Genomic DNA, 20,856 nt, shown 5'->3' with positions numbered 1-20,856 from the left:
CATTCTCATATCCATTATCCTGGAGCATATCATTTAGCATATTCCGAAATGATTTTTGAGCATCCATGTCTTCAAGCTTGAACTCATAAGTGGGGATGAAGAAGAGGACCATAAATAGGAGCTCCCATTGTATATACCATCTTGGCACATGGTGCACATAGCTTTAGTCCAAACCTCTTTCTCAACAATTTTGGTCCTTCCATGACTTATTCCCTCTACATAAGGATGATCATGAAATTCCATGTGTATTGCACCTCTACTATGTAACTCCTTATCTCTAGGAACATAATTATATACGATTGAAGCACAATACTCCACACAAACAAAGAAAGCTTGGAGCATCTATCTCCAAGTGTTCGATCCCACATCTCCGATTGGTGAGTACTCTATTAGTTTCCCAACTTGATGAGTTTCATTAACAACCGATCTACATACCATGTGTAGGCAATCTATGTTATAACAGAGTAAATGACCAGCATGATGACTCAATCACATCGTGTTTGGAAAACAATTACATGTATAGGGCATATAATCTACCCATACATGCCATCATATTTATGCTCCATGCCAATCATTGGAGAGAAGTTTTTACCAAGTGGTAACTCAAACACAATGTAAATCTCTCTCCTTCACTTTGTCTCCCTCTCCTTTCCACGACTTTCATGCTTGAAGCAATCCACGACCGGTCAACAACATATGAGGGGGACTCTCATGTTCAATCTAAGCCTCATGCTCTCTTTGACATGGTAGCAGGTTGATTTAGTGGCATGGAAGGGAGCGCAGGGGGCTGTCCCCGAGCAACTTGCAAGGGTATAGGGGAGAAGCAATCATTATGCATCCAAGAGCATTGGAAAGCCTTCCCACATTGGGCTATTTGATGACTATTAGGAGCATCTCGAAGCAGCGGCCTGCACACAAAAGTACAGTCACCTTCCCACGTGGATTGTTAGTTACGCCATGAATCGGATGGCTCCCCTTCTTCCCATGCTTTATTTGAGGTGGAGCTTTTCACCACCAGATTCTCATTGCCGCCAGTGCCTCCACCAGCCCCGCCGATATCCAACGCCCGCACCCACAAATGTCAAAATTTTCAAAATTCTTACATTTACAATTCTCAATCACTTTGTTGGTTATAATTTCTAATGTTCATAATTGCAGTGCATATGATAATGCTTACAAGTCATAACAGTACTGTCACTGAGACGGGTAGTATTGCAGTAACCTTTGGTGAGACCTGACTCAAATACCTCAATCACTCATTGCAAGGATAGCACGATGTAGGCAAATGAGATCGGCCAGGCTGCCATTACTATGCAACATGAGCCCTCATCATCCCAGCTGATTAATCCCATGGTCAGCAGGCCTTCCGGATTCCAGCTCAAGGCTGAATCAAATTGGCAGCTAACCACTTGCACTCCCAACACTCATGCCTCACATCATGTCAAGCTCCATGTTGCTGATATTGAGAAGATCAATACTATTAAAGCATGTTGGATGATGTAGACCACTAATCTTTCCTTTCCATGCTTTCTATCTTATCTCCTAATATATCATACAAGATTAATGAATGACTCTTGATGTTGTCCCTCACAAACTTGCAATCCACATTGAGTTGTCAACTTCAAGTGTTTTGGATACTTTCAATCTTTAGGGATGACTTGGAAATGCTTGACTTTGAGCATCAAATCATGTTCTTCACTAGCATGGTTCATTTTTGTTGCCTTGTCTTTTCATTTGCCCATGTGCATTTGGATGAGATCCAGTTTAAGGACTGGTATATAAAACCTCAGTCCATCCATTAGTGGCCAAGTTACCATGTATGGTGCATGGAGGATCAAATGCGATTCCAATCTTTTTTTCGCATATCCCCAACTTTATTTTTCACAACTTGTTGTGATGCTCACACTAGCTCTCCAATGAGGTAGGATACTAGAGATATTGTTGACTATGAAAGGTCACCTATTCTCAGTTTGTTGAAAGAAAGGTTGTGGTTGCTCTTCTCCATCTTTCAATTGGTTGCTCATATTTGCTTGTTTCTGAGCATTTTGGATGTGGATTGTCCACTACATCAAAACTTATAAACAACTTAACTAGATATCGGTCGATGGCCTTCATCACATGTTGAGATTCAATCAACCAAAGATGGAATGGAAAAATTCTAGGGCTTCCCTAAATTCATATGCACAATTGATTGCACCCATATCAAAATGGAAAGATTGGCAAATGAGCTCACAACTAATTCGTACGACAAGAAAGGAAATTACTCCATGACGGTGCAAGGGATTGTTGATGCGAATTTGCAATTCCTTGATGTGTACACAAGTTTTCTTGGCCTAGCAAATAACAAAAGAGTCTTGCAAAATAGCTCCTTCTTTTAGTTGGCACAAGCCAATCAATGGCTAAATAGACCATCCTTTTACAAGAGGGGGTTACAACATCTGCAAGTACATAATAGGAGATGGGGTAGTCTACCACTTGCCAATATGGTTGCTAATTCCTTTCTATGTGCTACGCTCTCTATCACAATTTCAATATAATTTTTTATTGTCATCCTCTCAAGGATAAGCCTTTGGTCAACTAAAAAATGCTTGGCGAATCGTGAATGGAGTCATAAAAAACCATGATGTTTTGCAAGGTCCCCAAGATCATTGTTGTGTGTTGTATGTTGCACAACATGGCCATAGATCATGGTATGGGTGTTGACAATGAGGCAGATTGAGATCTAGCAACTTACAACGAGGAGTTGCCTCAAAGATTGAATCCTTTGAATGCTATTAGTGTTGAGATAGTGACTATGTACCTTGATGAAATTCATGGCACCTTTATGTAATTTTGCCAACTTTTTGCCAAGGAATTGCATCGATAGTCTTACTATCTTATCTCGAATAAGCAATTGTTCACTTTTGCAATCTTATAAAGATAAAATGCATATGATATTTAAAAATATTCACTTATGACTTGACTTAAGCTAAAAACAAGCTAATTTGAATACATGAAAAATAGAACAATTACTTGTTGTGTGTAGTGTATATACTAAATGAATATAAGATATGTAAGATACTATGTCCAATGCATTCAACTAAATCTCTAGCCATATGAGCAAATGTGTTGATGTATTCTAGGTGCTACAAATTGATTCACATAGCTAGGAAATGTGTCATGAGGCCTTGCATGGGTGAAACACTTCAACTTATATGAAACCTATTAGTATAAATGTGGACTTAAACATGAACAAGTGAGCTTGAATGTGAGTGAGCATCCTTTTGATACATTGGTTGATTCAAGTACTATTGAGAGGAGTTGATTCAATTAAGTGTAAGGTTAAGGTGACAATTTAATTTGAGGTGAGTAAACACTATTTAAAATGAATACGAGCTATGTATGGCACTATGACCAATTTATTCAACTAAATCCCTAGCAACGAGAGAAAATGTGTTGATGTATTCTACGTGCTATGAATTGCATGCTTATAGCTAGGAAATGTGACATGAGGCCTTACATAGGTGGACCACTTAAGGAACTATCCTATGGACTTTAGAGTTTGGCCCCCTTTAGGAACTTAGGACTAAGCAGTAGGGGGACTCTTTCTATTCAAGGATCCTTCATATGGCTAGACTTGTCCTTGAAAGCCCACCCTCAAGAGCATCCATTCTTAAAGCACAAGATGATCTAGCTAGGTAAACTCTTTGACATAGGGAATGTGATTGTTCTATTAGGACTTTAGATCAAAGTTACTCTAGACGCATGACAAAATGAAAAAAGCTTATAAGAATCCAAATTTTCTCCTCATCATGGGGAATTAGTTGTCACCTTATTAGAATGGATGTATGTGAATGCAAGTTATGCAATGCTTATGGCCACAAAAAGTAGAAACAAAATGGTCGGGTAGGCTCTCAATAGACATCAATCCAAGAAGTGGGTGTGCATAATGTTTAAGGCCATAATAGAAGCATATAACAAATGTTTTACTAGACTTCAAAATGATTGTCAACATTCTAGACTCAATTACACTTTAGTTTCGATTGGTTGTAAGGAAATTTTTTGTTGCTATGAGGCCTTCTTCTAGCATTGGCTTGTTGGATGTTTCCTTGCCATTTCTCATTTGATAGCCTAAAAGATAATGCATATCGAAAAATGGATTGGATGGATTTTGTGTTACTAAAAATGGTGAAATACGCATAAGTTATAAATCTATTGATACTTTTTGTGTCATGTTGGATCTTCTTTAGTAAATTTTTTGATAATTTAAGAATCGTGTTAAGAGAATCAATGCATAAAAATGGTTGCTAATACCCTTGAGGCAATCCAAATATCCAAATTGTCTCATATGTGATTGTTAGCCTTGTATTAGCCCTTATAGAATACCACGATGTGACATGTTGAAACATGGGTGAAGATGAATAAACATCCACCATTTTTTGAGCTCCTCAAGCAAGAGATCGTAAACCACCTCACCTTGTAGAGCATGAGCTCATCACACTTGCCCATCAAAATGAGTTAATGAGAATTATCCACTATTTTAATTACCAAATATAAAAATCCCTATTATATTAAAAAAAAAGACACAAAAAAAGTTGCAGTAGATTTTACTTACTTTTTGTACATTGTGTATTTCATCCTTTCGTTTTGAATATAAGGTTGCCTCAATTTAATGGTTGACTAAAAAGGCTATAAGGTTTTCCCTTTGCCAACATTCTAATGTCCTTTTCATTTTATTGATCAAGTTTGCTTAGATAGTGAACCTTTGAAATCACTTGTGTGTTATGAAGGTATTGATTTGACAATTCAACATCCTTTTAGAGCAACACAAAAAAAAGAGAAGTACTTCATATTACGAACCAATTGGCTTGAGAATCATTGGTCCAAGTAACACAGAACAAGAAGAGAAATGTTGCAAAACTAGACTTATGAAATAGAAAATTCTAATACAACGTAGAGAGGCACAAGCTTGCTATTGGCATTATAACTGTCCTTTGAACCCTATAAAGCTAAGGGGATGGAGGAAATTGGTCAGAGAGGTAAGCACAAAGGAAGTTAGACATACCCTTTACAGAGTTAGACACACTCTTTATTATAGAGTCCTATAAAACTTGGACTTGATTTTCAGTAGCTTGAACCTGTCTGCGTTGCAAGGAAAGCATTTCCTCAACCTACCTCTGTTGTGCTTTAGCTCTCTCCTTTTGGGTGCATTCCATAGTATCCAAGATTCTTGGTTATATCTTGAAACTTCTTTTTCATCCTTGTTGCTTTTGCTTTAGACTTGCCCCTCCTTTTCCCGGTTCAGTTGGGGCTATATTGACAAATAGGATTTGAGTAAGTCCCCTTGCATTGTTTGCAATATTACTTGCCCCACTTGTAATACTAAAACTTCTAGTTGTTGGGCTTTTCCATGATCTCAAAGTCAAGTTTGGGTTCTCTACAATACACAACATGCATCTAGTCAATACAATGACATGCAACATATATAACAGAAAGAAAACAATGGGAAGGATAAGCCTATGATACCAAGAGCATTAGTTGAAGTATCCATCAAGATAGGATCGGGGTCCACTAAAACATCAGCCCCAAACTTGTTATCTAAAATGTCATGCAATCACATGTCAAAGGTCTTTGGAAATCCTTTCGCCTTATGCTCCTCCACTTCCATTAAGTTGTAGGTGTTTTTCCAAGATGGGATGGCCTAGTCCTAGTCTCGTAAATTCTTATATTTTGGAAAAGTGTTCTCCCACTTGTCTTGACATTGCAATGGACTTTTTTTGACCTTCTTGGCCTTGCACCATGTGGACACCCTATACCATCTCTCGTCCAATAAAAGAAAGTTATTCTTACCTTTGGCTTTTGTCATTTCCTTATCAAGTTGAAGTTTTGCATTTGGGAGAACCCTAAAATCATTAATGGATCCAAACTCGGACGCTGATCCTTCCCATGCACGTAGGTTTGCATGTGCACGCGCTGTCAGGATCCACCAGAGGACATCCAACTTATGCTTACATGGTGGTCTAGCCGTGTGAGTAGTGGCATCGGGTATCATCTCCTAAGGGCACTTTATTCCTTAGCACTGATAAACTCCCAACGGGGAGAAGGCCACTTCGAAACCCCATAAATAGCACTCACGCTCAGTTTCCAAACCTTCAGATGTGCTTCCAGGTCCGCCAAGCGCACTTGTGATGCCTCTAAAGTTAGTTTGCATCAGCAAAATTGATTGTGGTTTTACCCATTCTGCGTTGTGGTATCCCAATTCATACCTGGATGGCTACCCAAGCATGGGTTTCATTTCTAAGATTTCTGGGTCATCAACTGAGAGGACCCAAATGCTCTCCTTCGACAGTTTGAGGTGGCATATATAGTCTATTTTCCCACCCAAGTGGATTCCGCCCATAAAATATGGAAGCTTTGACTTGCAATGAAAAATATCTGGGCAACTTTTGATGATACCAAGGTAGCATTCTACTCACAGTTTCAGCTAGACTAAACCGAAGCCCAGAAATTGGAGAGATTGCACAGTCTCAAGCAAGAAGATGCTACAATCCAGAGTTATACAGTCCAATTTAAAGCCCTAAGAGAAAGACAAGCTAGTGGTGAAATATTGTACTCACTATATGTGCAAGGTATTGTTTGCGGAGGCACTATGCTTATTGATGGTGCGTCAATATCAATATCATCATTGTTGTACATAGGACTATCACCATCTTCATCTTCATTAGAATGAAGGTCTTCAGCATCAATTGGGGTGTTCGTGTTTGTGTCAACCTCGCCTAGCAATTCAGTTGTAACATGTGTTCCTTGAGGCACTTGAGGAGCTTGGATGGATGCATGTGAGAGTGATTGAGAGGGAATGGATGAATGAATATGTGATACTCTTTTAGAAACATATGGAGTAGTCATGGTAGGCAATTCAATGGTTGATAAACTATGACGAGCACATTGTTGCTGAAATGAAGGGTAAGGAAAAGGGGATGGACATAAAAATGGATGGTGAAAGGGATGAGAAAGATGTTGCTATGTAGGGTTACCATGAGATATTGAGTGGAGGCCCATTACACTAGACATTGAAGATGGTGGAAGAGGCAAAAATGTTTGTGGATTCGATGATATTTGCGGATGCTAATTTCAAAGGGGCTTTATGAATAGAATACTTGGAGACATCTCGGACCAACTCAACTCCTCATCGTTAGAGTGGCTAGTCTCATTGAGATCAAACATTGATGCCATGCTATAGTCAAGTATTATAAAGGGTAAGATTGCCACCCAAGGTGTGCAAAAGCAAAAGCACTTTAGAGATCCGAATTTAAGTTACATTCGCTTATGTATATGTGTTAATACTTGGATACATGATGCAAAGATCATGGGGGATGGCATTTCACCTTTCACCACTATCTACTCACAAACTATAAGCACCAACCAATTGATGATTAGTCTAGGACAACATGCTTTATCCTAGCCCACTGTCGTCCATTAAGCTCATGTTCAATTGGTTGCCAGAAGTTTCCAATATGTTAAAATTGTGTATACAAATATGTGAGCCCAAAAATGAAGAAAATAATGTTTTGTTCCAAACAGTTTAATTACTCACTTTTTTTGGCTTCATTATTCATTTAATGGAGGTTGTTTATACATGGTGGCAAAATCATTAAGAGGTTGAAAATTTGAGAGAGAGAGAGAGAGAGAGAGAGAGAGAGATTGTGTGTGTGTGTGTGTGTGTGCACATACATGTGCGTGCATGCATTATATCCAAGCTCAAGGAAAACTATGCATCTAGTTCACCTTGATCAAATTGTAAAATTGGATGGGAAAATAGCATACTTCGCACCTCATATTTACCCATAGGTAGGCGCACGCTTTTCTTAACTAATAGTTGAATGTGTGTATCTTGGTTCCAATAGCTTTATGCCAGAGGAAATTTGACATCATCTAATGACATTGAACTGATGTAGCAGCCCCATCACCACTGAGTTCCTCGACGACATGTAAGCTCTGATCACTCCACAATACCCTCTCCTCTGCTACCATCATAGCTGCCACATGCTAGGTTCTCTCAATGCTTATTGAACAAAAGAATGCTTAATTCTAACGTTGTGCTTCTCTTTCCATACTAATTAGCACAATGAATTTTAAACAAATTGCTTGTCTTTGGCAGATTGCCTCATCGCACTGAGCTTTTCATGGAGCATATTCACATCTGGTCACAGCGACTGTGGGGAGCCTCAACAAGCCCTTCCATTTCTTCTGCAGAATGTTGGACCATGTCCACCCGAGTGATTACACATACCTTGCTCCCTTAGAGCTTCTATGAAGTTTAATGCAGTAGAAAGAAGCAAAGAGCTTCATTGTGAAATCCTCAAATTGGGATGGGACATAGACCCTTTCATTGGCAGCACCCTCGTGGATTTCTATGGGAAATGCACTTTGCATCCAGAAGCAGTTCAAGTGTTTGATATATCAACTATCTGACCTGGGAGATCTACTCGCAGGTGGGTTCGCTAAGATACCATCTCGTGGAATGCATTGATCACCACGATACACCAAACATGGTAATGACAGAGGAGGTTTTGAATGCGGAAGTATGCAGTGTCTCCAGGTCTTTTGACATTCCGTAAGCTTGACATACTATCAGGAGGTTAGAAGCTAGCCAGGAAGTGCTGGGTTTGAAAACCCTTTTCTAGTCAATGCATTAATAGATATATATGAAAAGATGGTGCATTTTAGGATCCTTACCAAGTGTTTGACAAGGCTCTTGTTTGGGATACACTTTCGTGAAATGCAGTCATTGCAGGATATACAGAGCATGGAATTCCTGAGAATGCTTTGACCTGCTTCAAACAGATGCAAATGAAGGACGTTTCTCCAGGTGTGGAGCCGCATTTTCTCGCAGCTTGAAAGCTTGTGGTACAGTAGGAGCTTTAGCTTGTCAAACACACAACGTGATAAAGTTTCAGTGTTCGACTTCCCCTCTCTCTTGTGAACTTCCTTCACTATTTAGGTGTACTAGGACTCTGCACAACATGTTTTGAAACAGCCCCAAAAATGTATTAAATAATTTTGGAAGAAATCTGGACATGTCTTACTTGGAAAGAGCAGATCTCTAGCTAATGCTAGAGATAGGCGAATTCTTTTTGGATTCTTTGGAGCCTTCAAAGGGGCATAACATGTTTCAAATAGTCCCAGGACCATCATTGGAAACGTCATTCAATTGTGACAAGTGTTTTAAGCAACAAAGTGTTGCCAGGTGTGGATGGACCTTCCACTATCTGAAATTTGAAGCAATAGTCAGAGAGTAATGCTAATGTAATACAGTTCCTTTGACCAATGCATGCTGCAATGGTAGGATAGATGCCCAACAATATACATGCTGTAATAATAAGAAATATTCTTTGACAACTATCGCATATTAAGTTGATAGCAAGAACTATATTAACCGCTAATAATATAAGGCATCAATAATGACCCAATAGTCATTGGTTCTTCTCCAAGGAACTTCAGAACGCTGCAGTAAACCTATAGACACAACATCAACAGGTGTAACAAGCAGATCAATTTATCCAAATCAACTTTGCATAATAATACTCTTTGCAATAAAATGGGATTGGTAGAACATGCAATCTGGTTATCAATGGAGGACACCTAGATTAGGCAAGATCTTGCTATTCGACAGGTTGTGAATCGACTATAGACATTTGTAGTTACAGCATGTAATATGCTTTGTCATATATCTTTGATATTTGAACTTGTCATCCGTAGAAGTTCCATTGGGCAAAGAGGTTTAGATCCTTTTAAGCTGCACTAAAGAACCCCAAGTTATTGATTGATAATGCTTGGGAGGAATGCACTTGAGGTGAGAACCCATTGGTAGTGTAGGATAAATAATTTGACAAATAAAACAGTTGACAAAGAATATGGGGTATGATAGGTGAAATGGAAGGAGGCCAAAGAGTCTGACAGCAAAAGGGTGCTATAGTGTGCCCCAACACCATGCCTTTGCCCTTCATCAAGCTTATAAAGTTATAACTTTACCAATTCTTGCTAACCAAATCTAGTCCTTAAGTACTATGCTAATTTTGGCATTGCTTCTAATCAATTGGTTTTGTTCAAACTTCAGAGTGTTTGTTTGACATTATATCAATGTTTTGTGAACACCATACTTTTGCATCTGCCTTAAGTGTTTTTCTGAAGTAAATGGAGACTATAGCATGGTATATGGCTCAAGTTTTGCATAGTGAGAAAAGAATGAAGTGTAAAGAGGATCTTTCGATCCTTAAAGGGCATGCATCATTTTGTGTTATCTACCCACATGACATATACCCACAACAACATGGCTTTTGTCATTCTAACTGGGCAAGTTACTATATTGCTAGAGAGTCTACTAGCAAGTTTTACTATTTTGTTGTGGCCACTTCAACTTATGGAGCTAAGTGCAAGGCAACATTCACACTTCAAATGTGATTGTATCGTTGCTCTAACACGTTGCCGACTTGGATGTTGATCTATCATCCCCTACCACTATCTATATAAATACTTAAGAGTGCTTTGGCAATCGCAAAGACTTTGATTTGCCATACTCACAAAAAGCACATTGATGTGCATCATCATTATGTACAAGTGCAACTCTTAGCAAGCAAAATCAAGTTGATCTATGTGCCTACACATGATAGTATGACATCTATTCACAAAGCAACATTTATTTTCATTACATTGTCTTACCACCCAATTCCTACCAACATTGCTATGTGTGCTCTTGTTTTGTATCCTGCAATTGTTTTCAATACTTATTAGGAACTAATAGGAGCGCAAATGAACAAATTTTCAATAAAACTTCACTTCCAATGCATTCATTTTGAATAATGCAAGGGTAAAGGCTATAGACATCTAGCAAATTGGAACTTATGGAGCATGCAATCATCTTTGCTTGAAAGTGGCATGGTTTATGCTAAAGAAAAAAGGATTACCTAAACCAAGTTGTGTACACCATTAACATGAGAACGATCAACCACCTCTTCATTAGATTGATTAGGTGCCCACTCATGTCTACAATACTTGTTTTACAAAAGAAAAAAGAAGGGCATTAGGAGAATCTAGGACGCATTAAGGTGCGCACATTATATCTACAACCATTGCAAAAAAAGAAAAAATCAAGAAAGATGACTAGGACAAATCTCTTAATCCATAGCACCACTTCCCTAGGTTCTCTTATTGTGGTGGCAATACAAAGTTCAAGTTCAAAGTGGCAGGAATATATCAAAGCTCAAATGGGGTAATTGAGAAAACAAGTGCATTATCATGACAAGGTTCTTTAGTATTACACAAGTACTTTGAAGGGACTAAAGGCTCTCGATGCTCAACTATGGTTATTATGGATGATTTTGATAGTTTAGGCTAAGTTCATTCTATGAAGAAGTCATTTGGCAATAACTCTAACCAAAAGTGGGAATTTGCTACATCACATGTTTAGCATAGTTCCTCAAGACTTCCAAAACATCCAAAATCATCTTATCGTATGACTCAAGCAGGTTAAAACTGGCAAACCTTCATCATTGCAACTACAATCCCAAGTGCTATGTCTGATTTTATGAATGGTTCACAAACTAAGAGGATGGTGTTCACTGTGTTGAATGGAGTACCCAGTACCTGTAATACATTTAAGAGTGCGAGAAATTGGCATGTTAGATACACTGGATGCAAGGGAAATGTACTTCACCTTTCTAACAAGGGCCAGATGCACTTTGCATTTCTTTCAATGCCAAGAATAATTAACTACCGCCTATCCTTCAAGGTTAGAGATACTATTATCCTTTGCAAAGACTCAACCTCTTCAGTTTTCTCCTTGAGTAGCCGCCTAAGTGTTTCTAGCTCTTTTAGATGATCACAGCAATCCGTGTTACCTATCACATCTGAATTATGTGTGGCAGAGTGCTTCCTCTTTTTCTTAGATGAGGCATAATTTCCTGCTGCTCTGTCATCTGGCATCTGTGCATCATCATCATCCATTTCACTCGTATTTTTGAACCCTTCCTTAGATGAGATATGATTATCTGCTGCTGCGTCATCTGGCAACTGTGCACCACAATCATCCATTTCATTCACCATTTTCCTCACTCTAATGAATGCCTCCTTTAAATCAGTGACAGATGTAAGGGTAACTGTCTTTTGAAGTCTTCCATAGGAGTCCTACTTTGCCATCAGAAAGCTTCATTAAGCTCCACAAGAACAAAACAAAAATGAAATTTCATGCAGCAGATGCCACGTTAGCTTCTCAAAGAGGGGGGAGATTAGAGTGAAAAAAAAACAAAACCTGTCCCAGAATGCCATCTAGCTGCTCAAATGCTTTATTTGCTTCATCACTGGAATCGAATACGGCGTAAGTCGATCCATGTTCTTTGACGCGCGATATAGGCTGTAAGAAAAACCATCACATACATTTAATCTTCTTCATCCATAAAAACATATTCATGTACGCACAGATCTTACCTCGATTCTGCAATCAAATTCTTGAGAAAATATCTTCAGCAAGTCAGTTACAGATACTCCACTGGGAATGCTATGCAGATAGAGTTTTGAGAGAGAGCTTTCATCCAGCTGGTTTAGAGACCATACAGAAACACTCTGTGAGGAAAGATAACTCATAAAGCTCATCTAAGGACAACTCAAGACAGCTAAGAAATAATACCTTCTTTGTTGAAATTATATCTATTGGGTTCTGCAATCCATGCTCTAAAGCATGAAGAATGATCTGCATGGGTATCCTAGCATCCTCTAGGCAACTATGAGGTTTCCCTTCACGCCTGAACTCATACCCTAGCACTGTCTGGTTCGATGAACAGACTCAAAGTCAGGGAAGTACAGGAGAGTTTTATAACTGCGACCAGGCAGTGAAACACTAGCTGAACGTTATTCATGTCACCACAAACCATATACCAAATAAACTTAGTGTAAAAGTGTGACCTTTACACAATAGCTTCATAAAGCAGAAGAATGAACAGTGCCACAAAGAAAACTCTCCATACAAGCTTCATGGCTATCAGAAATATTAGGACTAAGATCCAAGCATAGCTGTCAATGCAACATAGAACTGTGTAATAAAAAGTACAAATGTGTTGTCCTTCGAACCAAAAACATTGCTCTGGAATGTATGGGGTTGTCGTTTTTGTTATTGTTGCTCCTCATGAACTCCAACAAAACCTGAACCATTGGTGGCGAAACTAGGAGCAGACACCAACCAGAGCAAGAATCCCTAAACAAACCCGAATTATTTCCTACGGAACCTGCATAATAGCCTCTTATAAAACACACAATCTAGCAGCTACAGGCTATACAACTTAATTTGTGGCTTTCTGAATCAACTATTGCAAAGCATTCACGACACTAGCCAATTGTGCCCTAAACATAGCATTTGCTTCCCCTTCATCTTCAACATGAGGGGTTGCATGACAATGAGCTGTATGCTCATCAATCACATTTGTTGCTTGTCCTGAATCCTTTCTTGCATTAGTGACTCGAAGCATGCAAAGAGTGCCTTTATGTATATGGTTCTTGTTCCTCACTCATGTCGCCACCGTTATGATATGATTTTCAGAAAGCTAAAACCTTGCTGTAATCAAATCACAAGCAGCTAAAAAGTGTGTTTTTGCACCTTCAGGCAACAGCAGGCTCGCCTTCTTAAAGAAGATGGTGATGTCCTAGTGAGAAAACCATGAAACCGACATTCAGGAACCCAATTGATAGTAAACTATAATTGTACACACACTAATTACAGTTGTCAGGTACGAAAGATACGATACAATAAAATACAATACTAAAAGGTAACTTATGATTTTATAAGGTACAATATGATATTAGTATGAAAAAAAAGTTAACTGGATTTTAAAAAAAAACTATAAATCATTAAATGATAGTTCACTCCTTTAGGCAATAGGTCATTGTGATTGGGCAACCAGGGCAGTGCTTGTGCTGCCACGACTTTGGGCATCAGGCAACACATTGCACATGTTTTGTAGCCAAGGTGGCTCCGCCGACAGGCCCGTAGGTGGACACTAATGGCTTCACATGGGTCCAGAGACAATAGAGAGGGAGATGACAAGGGGGGCCACAGCGAGCTCCTCAGACACAGCCTCGACAGCAGGAAGCAGGAGGGCGAGTTATTACGTTGTGCAAACACCCATCTGAGCTCTGTCGATTCTCTTGATGAAGCACGAGAAATCTCTCTCTCTCCACCCAACCACGCTCAGGAAGATGCTAGAGTGGAAATCGACGCCGTGACTCCTCTGCCAGCCGTCATTACTTGGTGAGTTATACTATTTTTATGACTCACTTACTTCCTAAGCTCCCCTTAACCTTGTACAGGCGCCCAAGGCCCCAGGACGGTCATCTCTCGCGCTTGTTTCCCAATAAGTTACATTTATTGATGTAACATTTCCTCCCCCTTAAGAATCGGTTTCGTCCTTGAAAACGATACTTAGAAGGTCCAACTGTAAATTGGGAAACCTTTTTCTTAAAGTGCTTACTCGCTCCCATGTTGAGCTTTCTTCTAAACAATCCCTCTATTTTACAAGACATTCTTGATAAATAGTATGCCTTGTTCGTCTGTTACGAACATTTAAAATTCTTTCCGGTTCATGTGGAATAGATTGGTTACCTAATAGCTCCTCAATGTTATCATTTAAGACTAGATTATCCATATCACCTAGCTTCTTTCTTAGCTTGCTTACATGGAAAACTGGATGTGTTTAACTACCAACAGGTAGTTGGAGCTTATAAGCCTGTTATCCCACCTTCTTAAGTACTGTGAAAGGACTACAATACCTGGGTGAAAGCTTTGGACATCGTTCCGTTTTCATAGTTTTAGTTTTTCCAGACACTTTAAGATAAACCAATTCCCCTTCCTCAAAGGAGACATCTCTTCGGTGAGGATCTGCATAAGCTCTAGCTCAATCTTGAGCTTTCTTAATATTTTCTTGAGCAACATTCAACATACTATTCAAATTCTCCAAAAAATCCTTTGCTGCCTGAACCCTTTCCTTATGCAGTCCTACTGTATGAGGAGCTCTGGGCTAAAACCCATACATTAACATAAATATCCAGTGGAAGAGTGTTTGGCACTATTATATGCAAACTCTGCTATTGGTAAATATTCTTCCCAATTAGTTTTCCTTTTACTTACATATGCTCTCAATATATCTTCAAGGATTTGGTTAACCCTTTTAAGTTTGCCCATCAGTTTGCGGATGCTCCACCGTACTCATGCCAAGTTTAGCATCCAACTTCTTAAATACAGGTGCCAAAATTGACTATCAAATTTTCTATCCCGATTAGAAACTATATTTGCCGGAAGGCCATACAATCGGTATATGTTCTCTATGAATAATCTAGCAAATTCTGGTGTTTTAACATCAGTTGAGGTTGGAATAAACCTAGCCATTTTGGTTAACCTATCCACAATCACCCACACGGAGTCATGCCCCCTCTGTGTTCTGGGTAACGCGATAATAAAGTCCATGGAGATACTCTCCCATTTTCCCGAAGAAATCTCTAATGGATGGAGAAGTCCTCCCATTTTCAATCTTAACTTTATTAACCTGGCATTTATTACATTTGACCACATAGTCAAGGACGTCCTTATTCATTCCAGGCCAATAGAACTGCCTTTTAATAAGACTATAAGTCTTATTAACTCGTGGATGTTCCGCACTAGGAGTATCATGACACTCAAAGAGTATCTGGCGCCTTATTTCTTCATCTTTCGGGACACATATCCTACCCTTGTAGAGTAAATAATCATTATCAATGGTAAAATTCTTCCACTTGAATCCCATTTGAGCAACCCCTGATGCTCCATTTCCTTGTTGAATATCTTCAAAATGTTCCTTCCTCAGTGAAGGCCCTTCCATTTGGATCTCCATTTTCTATTGGTTCCCATATGTTGAAATATGCCGGATCAACCTGGCATTTCTCTTTTAAGGATTCAAGCAAATCGGAAGTGAACTGAGTAAAACTCAATTAATTTATGATGGGCATTTTGCTGAGTGCATCAGCTACTATATTGTACTTTCCTTTTCTATACCTTATCTCATAGTCGAACTCTTGAAGGAGTTTGGCCCATCTGGCTTTACGCCCTTGTAGATCCGGTTGGTCATTAAGCCACTTAATGCTTTCATGATCCGACAAGATCAAAATTTTGGCACCGTACAATTAATGTCTCCATTTCTTCATTGCATGTACTATTGCATACAGCTCCCTCTCATAAACGGAATAATTCCATTTTGCACGGTCTAATTTCTTGCTTTCAAAAGCAACCGATCGACCCTCTTCTAATAAGACCGTGCCTACTACCCTGTCACTGGCATCAGCTTCAACCACGAATGGTTTATTGGGATCCACAATTAATAGTACTGAAGCTTTAATTGGGGAATTCCCCAATTAAAGCTCTTCCCTTTCCCTTTAAGTTGGTCCGTCATTGGAACAGCTAACTTGGTATAATCTCGAATGACCTAGGAAGATCTGCAGCTCTTCCAAGTTCCTTGGAGATGGCCATTCAATAATTGCCCTTACTTTTTCTGGATCCATCTTGATTCTCTCTTTCAAGATAATATACCCCAAATATTTGACTTCTTGTGCGAAGAATTCACATTTAGTTTTCTTCGCACAAAGGGAATGGGTTCTTAACAATTGGAATACTAACCGTAAGTGTTCCAAATGTTCTTCTCTTGATTTACTAATGATCAAGATATCATCCAAGAAGACTACTACAAAGTGTTCTAGATAAGGCCGTAACACACTATTCATCAGATTCATAAAAGTAGCTGGTGCATTAGTGAGACCAAAAGGCATCACCAAAAAATCATAATACCTGTATCTAGTACCAAATGCCGTCTTAGGAACATCCTAGGCCTTAATTCTTACTTGGTGATAGCTTGATTTCAAGATAATCTTTGTGAAGAATTTTGCCCCTTGTAATTGATCAAAAAGATCTTCCATTCTGAGTATAGGAAATTTATTCTTCACCGTTATCTTATTAAGTGCTCTATAATCAACACAAAGTCGCATAGAACCATCTTTTTTCTTCACCAATAAAATTGGCGAAGCCTAAGGTGAATTGCTGGGTTGTATAAATCCCTTATCAAGGTAATCCTTGATTTGTCTTTCGCCTTCTTGGTGCTGTGTTTCACTTAGCCTGTAGTAAGGTGGTTTAGAAACAGGGTATATATCCCTATCTATGTCAATTGGGTGATTTACATCACCCCTATCTAGTGGAAGGCCACTAGGTAAGTCAGATGGAAACACATCTTTAAATTCATCTAACAAACCACTTAATTCATTATTTACATTCAACTCACAAACATAAGAAAATTGTTGCTTTATATTACAAGAAGTAAAAGTGTCCTGCACACGAAGGGACCATAACATATATACCTCACAAGCTTCCTTTTTTATCATCTTTTGAATTTCAAAGGAACATATCAAAGGGTTATCAGATACTTCATGTTCACCTTAAATCACAAAAGTCTTACCATCCCTTTCAAATTCCAGTGTATTATGATGATAACTACGCTTTAAGGATGGTTCCAATCCCCATAGCCACTTCCTCCCTACAGCAATATCGGCTCTTTCCATATTCATAATCTGAAAATCAAGCTTATCTTTATATCCTTGGATCTTGATTTCCAAATTGGATATCATTGTATCCCATATTTTGTTATCCTAACCTTGCATCATGCGAACAATGTATTGATGCTCACTCTTTTGTTGGGGAAGTTTCAACTTTTTGACAAGTGTATAACTTATGAAATTGCGGGTGACAGAGTCATCAATAATGACTCTAACTCTCTTCCCACCTATCGATCCATGCACTCTAACTAAATCATGTGGCCCGAAGGTAGCTTGCCACATAGAAGTTGACATACAATACCTATGTTGTACATCCTTGTGCAAGATCTCTAAAGATTTATACTTTTCATGCCCCTTTAATTCCAGGGTCTACACTACATGGATTTGTTTCTCTTTTCCCTTGCCCTTGTCCTTATCCTTTTCTTTATCTTCCCCCTTTTTCTTTTGAGGGCAATTCCAAGCAGCATGGTTACGAGATAGGCAATTGAAACAAAGCCTTTCTTTTTTGGCCTTATCAAAGTCATCTTGACTTAGCTTTGGCCGTACATATTGTTTCTTTTCAAAGGGTTGTTTCTTGCCCTTAAGGAATGGCATTTTGCTTTTGGATTTACCTACAAATTTTGAGGTCTCAAATTCCTTATTCTTGGGCTCTGTGTTGGTGAGACTAGTGAGTGCACCTAGACGCGTATTATCTTCATTGATTAATGCAAATTTAATTGCCTCTTCAAGCGTCTTAGGTGAACTCCTTTTCACTTTCTTTTATAGGCATTATTAGCCCCCTTATAAATCCTCGTCTCTTGCAATTCATCTATTCCTTCCAATTTGAGGATCTTCCCTTTTGTCTAACAAAATCTCAATCTTTCCAATTTATTTCCATTTCACTTTCAGGAAGGAATTCTTTCAAAAAGACCGATTCAAATTGAGCCCAAGTTTTAGGTATTTTATTTGCCTCCTTTAGAGTTCACCACCATTTATATGCCTTTAGCCCCAAGGTTAAACGAGCCTCCAACACTTGAAGATATGGTGGAGTATTCTTTAATTTGTGTAAATCCTCCCATTTTTGGAGGAAGTTAAAGATAGTGTCTTTGTTTCTATCTTTTTCCTCCCCATGAAACTAAGGGGGTTTTATATCTTTTAACACTGGATTGTCCCTCAATTTTTGGTGGGGTTCCCTAGGGTCTCGCATAGTCACATCTAGATCTTTCGATGAAGATGGAATATCTGAGGTCTCTACCTTACTTTTATCCCTTTCTAGCAATAAGGCTAATTGGGATTTTATTTCGGTGAGTGCTTGAGTTAGCAACTCCATTTGAACCCCCTGTGCTTGCACACGAGCAGTTAAATCATCAAATTATTCTCGTGTAGCAAAAAATTCTTCCCAGTGTTCTTCTTGTATTTTAGTTTCATGGGGATCCACCATAGGATGGTCCCTAGAACTAGAGCCTTCGGTTACCCCCTCTCTCTCTTTCCCCTCCATCTATACACTAGAATTGAAATTGAAAAGAAATTGTAAGAAATTTGGAAACAAAGGATGGGACACTTCCCTGCATTTCCTCCGCCTGATTTCTATTAGGCAGTGTGACAGTAAACCGGCCGTGGAAGATAAGGTGGAGTTTTCATACTTTCCTGTCGAGCAAGAAAGCTAGGCTGCCCTGTCACGCTGGATGCGGCAAAAAATTTACGGCTGAAGGGAAAGGATGTCACTGGCCATGTGTTGCATATTATGGGGTCGCTTGAAGTTGGGCGATGGCCCAGACGAATTACGGGGTCGCTTGGACCCCTAGACACCAGCTACAAGCCACGTCACCCGTCTTCAAATCGTGAGTGGCCTTCAGTATCAACGCCCATCTCCAAGGCTTTGTCCAGGATAGGAGCATCCTAGACAATGTCTTTACCTTCTTTGAGGTGACAAAGGGGGCCCAACACAGTGGTCAGGGATTGGCAGTACTACTCCTGGATTTTGAGAAAGCCTATGATAGGGTAGACCAGGACTACTTGGAGGGAACCATGGAGAGGTTGGGCTTCCCCCAGGCATGGATCCATGGGGTCTCCGCACTCTATAGATCGGCCACCAGTAGGGTTTTCATAGGTGGCAGGAGAGGGAAGGAGTTTTGGCTAGAGAGATTGGTACGGCAGGGCTACCCACTGGCCCCATATCTGTTCCTACTCTTTGTGGAGGCGATGTCTCCCTTCCTTAGATCATGTGTGAGTGGGTTACGCGGCCTTCGACTTCCAATGAGAGAGGAGACAGAGCTGTTAGACTCAAGTATGTAGATGATACAACACTTGACATAGAGGACGATGAGTTGATGTTGGAGAGGGTGAGACTAGCTCTCGAGGTGTTTTGTATTGCAACAGGAGCGAAAATCAATTGGCGGAAGTTGGCTGGTTTCCTTACAGACCCGGACTCCAGTACGGAGTGGGACGTCCACTTGGGATTTAGATGGGTGTGCAAAGGGTAGACCTCCGCTACCTAGGGTTCCGGGTGGGACTCGACATCACCCTTGCCCAACAATTTCTCCCAATCCTCGACTCTATTCGGAGGAAGTTGACCTATTGGAATACGGCTCGCTTCTCCCTTGCGACCAGGTCCTCTTAATGACGGCTTGGTACATCGCCTCATGTTGGTACTTATCGTCTTATGCTGCTCACCTTCGCCGCCTAGTGTGGAATTTCCTCTGGGCCGGGTTGGACCATTCCAGGGACTCTCGGGCCAAGGTGACGTGGGCGACCACCATTTGACATCAGTCAAAGAGAGGGCTTGGGATCATTGACCAGTGATCTGGAACCCCCTACATGTGGGAGGTATACAGGTTGATGGACGAAGAGGTGTTGCAGCAGACATCAGATTGCCAAAGAGGAGTCAAGTTGAGGAGCAGGGAGATTGACGCAACAATACCTCAAGAGTGGCTTGGCCCCTCAATACAAGAGCCAGTAGAGCTCGGGGAGATATGGGCCTCTAAGTTTTCACTGACAAGTACCCCCCTACATGTGGCAGGCAGAGTGGGCAGCACCCCGCAGGGAACTTTCTTCACCATTCAGGAGGGGGGGCGTCTGGTCCTTGATAGAGGGCAGCAGGATGAGGGGATAGCTACCCTTTCGTGGAGGAGGATTCGGGTGATGGGCCTTCACGGGAAGACATGGTGACTAGACCCCTATGTTTTTTGGAAGGAGCTTACAGAGTGGCATCTTTGGAGTGGGATCCTAGGGTCGCCAAGAAGCCATCAAGGTTCCTGGAGTACACAGCCAAGATTGGCAGAC

At 40.0% G+C, this 20,856-nt stretch overlaps 1 protein-coding gene across 9 annotated transcripts in view; it reads right to left on the bottom strand.

Annotated features, from left to right (window-relative positions):
* Positions 1-9,054: 9,054 nt before the first annotated feature.
* The window catches only part of LOC148014122 (small RNA degrading nuclease 1-like), a 105,146-nt gene continuing 93,344 nt past the window's right edge, over positions 9,055-20,856 (bottom strand). For 2 of the 9 annotated variants that reach the window (XM_087667123.1, XM_087667120.1), the window contains 4 exons: positions 12,662-12,799; positions 12,463-12,570; positions 12,287-12,388; positions 11,049-12,162 (listed from right to left, as the gene is read on the bottom strand). In XM_087667123.1, the coding sequence (XP_087523249.1) occupies positions 11,749-12,162; positions 12,287-12,388; positions 12,463-12,570; positions 12,662-12,799 (762 nt within the window). In that variant the 3' untranslated portion in view covers positions 11,049-11,748. The other 7 variants (XR_015688710.1, XM_087667126.1, XM_087667125.1 and 4 more) reach the window with 7 other exon arrangements.

Source organism: Lygodium microphyllum, chromosome 25 (assembly GCF_053477565.2).
Source record: "Lygodium microphyllum isolate KBCC chromosome 25, Lygodium_microphyllum_v1.1.10, whole genome shotgun sequence".
NCBI lineage: Eukaryota > Viridiplantae > Streptophyta > Polypodiopsida > Schizaeales > Lygodiaceae > Lygodium > Lygodium microphyllum.
The sequence above is the reverse complement of the archived record's forward strand: the minus strand, read 5'-3'. Positions and strand labels throughout refer to the sequence as shown.